Genomic DNA, 3,846 nt, shown 5'->3' with positions numbered 1-3,846 from the left:
TGTCCCGTTCGTAGCTGAGGCCGCTGCAGTGATGGGACATGTCCAGCGCCTCTGACCAAACCAGGCAGAGGCTGGTGAGACCCCGTCCCTTGCTCTTTGCTCTAGGCGACGCTTCCTCCCAACAGGCTGCGTGGGCTGATGATTTCATATCAATGATTTTATGTGATTAATTGCAATGATTGCCCTTAGGCCATTTCCTGCGTTATGATGGGGATGGTTCGTCGCTCAAGCACCCTGTGAAAGGGCGTTGTGCTGCTCTCCTGCCCGCCCACGCCTGTAATGCCCAGAGAAGAGGGGCGGGCAGCGGCGCGGGGCTCTTGCTCCATCCTTGGTGGTGGCCGGCGCTGCTCCTTGCTGGGACCCCACACTTGGGCGCATTTAGTGCATCCTGGCTCAGGCCACCTCTAGGCCAGCAGCCGGAGGGTAAAACCCTTCGCTGTCTTCCCCCAGCCCCAAACTGCTCTGCCAGTGAGCAAAAAGACCAACAATACCCCCCCAGCCCCCGAAACGTCCCCCCCGCATCTCCTGTGGTGGCCAGGGGACGTGTGTACTCCCCTCTCTCTTACCCACAGCTAGCCAGCTGATTTCCCTTCGGGGCTTAAAAAAAGGAAGCTGATCCTCACTGTCTCTTGATTTATTTCTTTTTTTTCTTCCCCCCGCTTCGTGCACCGCCTGGGGCTGTTCCAGTTGCAGGTACTGTACCGCACCAGCCGCCGCTGGGCTTTACCTCTGCGCACCTTCTCGCAAAAGCAGAGGTTTTGCGGGGGTCAACTTTGCCTCGCCGTGGGCTCGGTCCTCCCGAGCTGCCGGGATCGACGCGGGTTGATGCAGCCGGAGGCTGTATCCCCTCCCCATCCCCACCTTTCCTGATTTAGCGGCTCTGCCCTCGCAGGGATGCCTGTGGTGGGCCAGGATCTGGCTACGCCACGCCACCTCCTCCTGTTCGTGGGTGTTTGTGGCTTTTCCATCACCCCCCATATCTGAGAGCAAACTTCCGCCAGCATCGACATAGCTCAGGGGCTCCCCAAAACACCGCTGAAACTCACTAAATCTCATTTTTCTACCATTTCCTCACCCTTTCTTATCCAGAAGTTTCATTCGAGCTTAGTGAGGTTAATTTGGGAAGGCACTAAAGAGAGTTAAAGCCTCAGAACGGACATTTTCCTCCACTCCTAGTGCTACAAATGTTTGCTCCTTTTAGCCAGAATTCACAGATAACATCAGTTTCCCCAAAACTGCATATTGGGGGTCATTTATTACAGGGTGAAGGGGCTGGGATTGGTTCTTGCTGGTGGCTGTTCCTCCAGGCCAGGCTGCCTGGGCATTGCTTCGCGTCTTGTGTAATAAAATTAGGGGGAGGAGGAGGTTTTCCTTATTCTGAGTGATTTTGAGGTCTAGGAAGGAAAAGAGCACCTCCATCTTCTAGAGCCAGGTGCTTATTTACCAGCCTCGGACCAAGCGCCATCTCCAGAGCAGGATCTTTTTGACATTTGGAAACATTTGATTAAACCGACCTGCCCGTTATTTCTCATTTCCCACCCCGATGACCGCCTCGCCTCCAGCTCGCAGCAGGAGCCAAAGTTTTAATAAGCTGGAAAGGCGGTTTTCATCGGGCTGCTGCCCAACGTCCAGGGGTCGAAGCGGCTCGCGGTGCTCGGCTGGAGCAGTGGAGGGGGTCTCCCATGCCAGCCCCCCCGCCCCGTGCAGGGAGCCGTGGGGCTCGGTCCCCCAATGATGCTGGGTGATGCCAGGCGCTCCCCAGGGACTATAAGCTGTGTTTCACTCCCCAAGCCCTTTGCCTTAGGGAACTGGTATCAAAGTGGTGCCGATTTGGGTGTCAGTGGCACTGTAGCCAGGATTTCACCCTGCAGCATCATCCCACCAAAAGCACTTATATTTAACCTTAAAGAAGTCCAGAGATACCTGTCTGAGGGCAGACATACAGTGTTCAGAGAGGCTTTAAGGCAACATACGGAATTTTCTCAAATTCCCTGTTTATACCTCCTTATTCTCTCCTGGTCGTGGCTCTTTTCCGGGCCTATTGCAGCACTGAAACAAGCTGAAAATCCAACATCCAAAGGATGGTCCCTGTGTGGTTTTTCCAAGCAAAAAAATTCTGCCATAGAGAAATTGTTAAAAGGGAAGGTTGCTTTGGAGATCAAAAGGAGGAAAGGCTCCAAAAGAAGAAAACTGACGACCCCCTTGATTTTTCCAGGTAGTAAAACAGGCTTAAACCTGAGTGAAAAAACCCCGGGGGACCTGTTTCTTGGAAGAAGAGGCCGTTAGCAAGCTCTGGTCTTTGCAAACTTCCCCCTGAATCCCCTGGAAGCTTTAATTCAGCAGCTCCAGAGTGGAAGTTGCCCGTGGAGGTGGCAGGGAAGGCAGGGGCTCGAGGTGCCGATGTTCAGGGAGCTGGATCCCGCAGCCGTCCGGGCTCGCTGGGAGCCTGGGGCGGTCCGGGACGCGTACCCAAGGGATGCGGAGGAGGGGGTGCGGGTTTGGCGTTGCTGCAGGTTGGGCTGAAGCATCGCGGGTGCTCCCCCCATAACCCGGGGGGTCAGCCCCATCTTCTGGTGTGGTTCACACCTCCGCCTTCCTCCGCAGGGCAAGGAGAAGTTCCTGGCCATCCTCAACAAGTACATGGAGATCCACGGCACCGTTTACTACGAGACACAGCGGCCGCCCGAGGTCCCGGCGTTCGTGAAGAACCACGGGCTGCTGCCGCAGCACGAGTTTCAGCAGCTGCTGAGGAAGGCGAAGGGGGGCGAGCACCAGCCGGGGCATCCGTGGGACCCCGCTCACCGTCCCCCGTTAACCAGCCAGCAGCAAGGACTCAGTTGCCTTGAGAAAGAAAACCTAATTAAAGGAGGAGGCGGGGGAGAGGCCGTTATCTGGCTCCTCCCAGGCTTGCAGGCGCTACCAGCAGGGCTAATTAGCCAGGAGCCGAGCAGAGCACATCATCTCAAATCAAGATGTGTCTGATGAGTTTCTCCTTGCAGACTGTCCGCAGATGGAGCACCAAGTTTCCCGATTAATTAATTTATTGCTAAGGGGGGTGGGGTTTTTTTCCTCCGCACAGCTGTGATGATAGAAACAAGGGGGATTCTCGGAGCGAGTGCGCCCGGCGCCGGCCACGTCTCGGTCACCTTCAGCCGGCGTCTGGGGGAAATGTCGATTCACCAGCCCAAATAGCTTTGGCAAAGCAGTATTTCTCCATACAGGAGATAATGGTTGTAGCCACCATGGGGGCACTTGCAGCTCCTGAACACCCCGTCGCCTTGCACAAGTGGGCTGTGAGCCACGGAGCGGAGAGAGTTTTTAGCACGTTTAAGCTACGGGGTGTTGAAATGCATGGAGCTGCCGTAGAGGCTTGGTGTGCAGGACCAGAGCAGTAGAGAGGGACGCTGGCGGGTTATTCGGGAGACTTTGCTACGGGGTTGGCCGCGTTCGCTCACCAGCACATGGGTTTCTCCGTTGCAGCTCTTCATTGGCTTTGGGTTCCCCTACGAGGGTCCTGCCCCACTGGAGGCGATCGCCAACGGCTGCGTCTTCCTGCAGGCGCGTTTCAACCCCCCGCACAGCTCCCTCAACCACGAGTTCTTCCGTGGGAAGCCAACGTCGAGAGAGGCGAGTCTGGCAGGAGGCGAGCGGACGGGCTGGATGGAGCCACCCCTTTACACCGGGGTTCGGGCCAGCCCAGGGAAGAGCAGTTGCTAAACTGAGATTTTTTTTTTATTTTATTTTTTTGGTGACATTTCCTCCAAATGCAGACGTGTGGATACCTGCAGATGGGGTGTCCTCTCCCATCCTCGCATTGTCTCCATCCGGAGCGCTTGGATGCAAAAG

General features: G+C 55.9%; 1 protein-coding gene across 1 annotated transcript in view; it reads left to right on the top strand.

Moving 5' to 3' along the window:
• The window catches only part of LOC104620686 (alpha-1,6-mannosylglycoprotein 6-beta-N-acetylglucosaminyltransferase B-like), a gene marked incomplete at both ends in the record, with an annotated part of 6,500 nt that extends 2,873 nt beyond the window's left edge, over window positions 1-3,627 (top strand). Inside the window, 2 exons of the mRNA XM_010286979.1 lie at window positions 2,605-2,754; window positions 3,481-3,627. Coding sequence (XP_010285281.1) covers window positions 2,605-2,754; window positions 3,481-3,627 — 297 coding nt within the window. The remainder of the gene's footprint in view (window positions 1-2,604; window positions 2,755-3,480) is intronic.
• Window positions 3,628-3,846: the final 219 nt, after the last annotated feature.

Source organism: Phaethon lepturus, unplaced genomic scaffold (assembly GCF_000687285.1).
Source record: "Phaethon lepturus isolate BGI_N335 unplaced genomic scaffold, ASM68728v1 scaffold25505, whole genome shotgun sequence".
In the NCBI taxonomy this organism is placed as follows: Eukaryota; Metazoa; Chordata; class Aves; order Phaethontiformes; family Phaethontidae; genus Phaethon; species Phaethon lepturus.
This window is presented reverse-complemented; position numbering and strand designations above follow the sequence as displayed.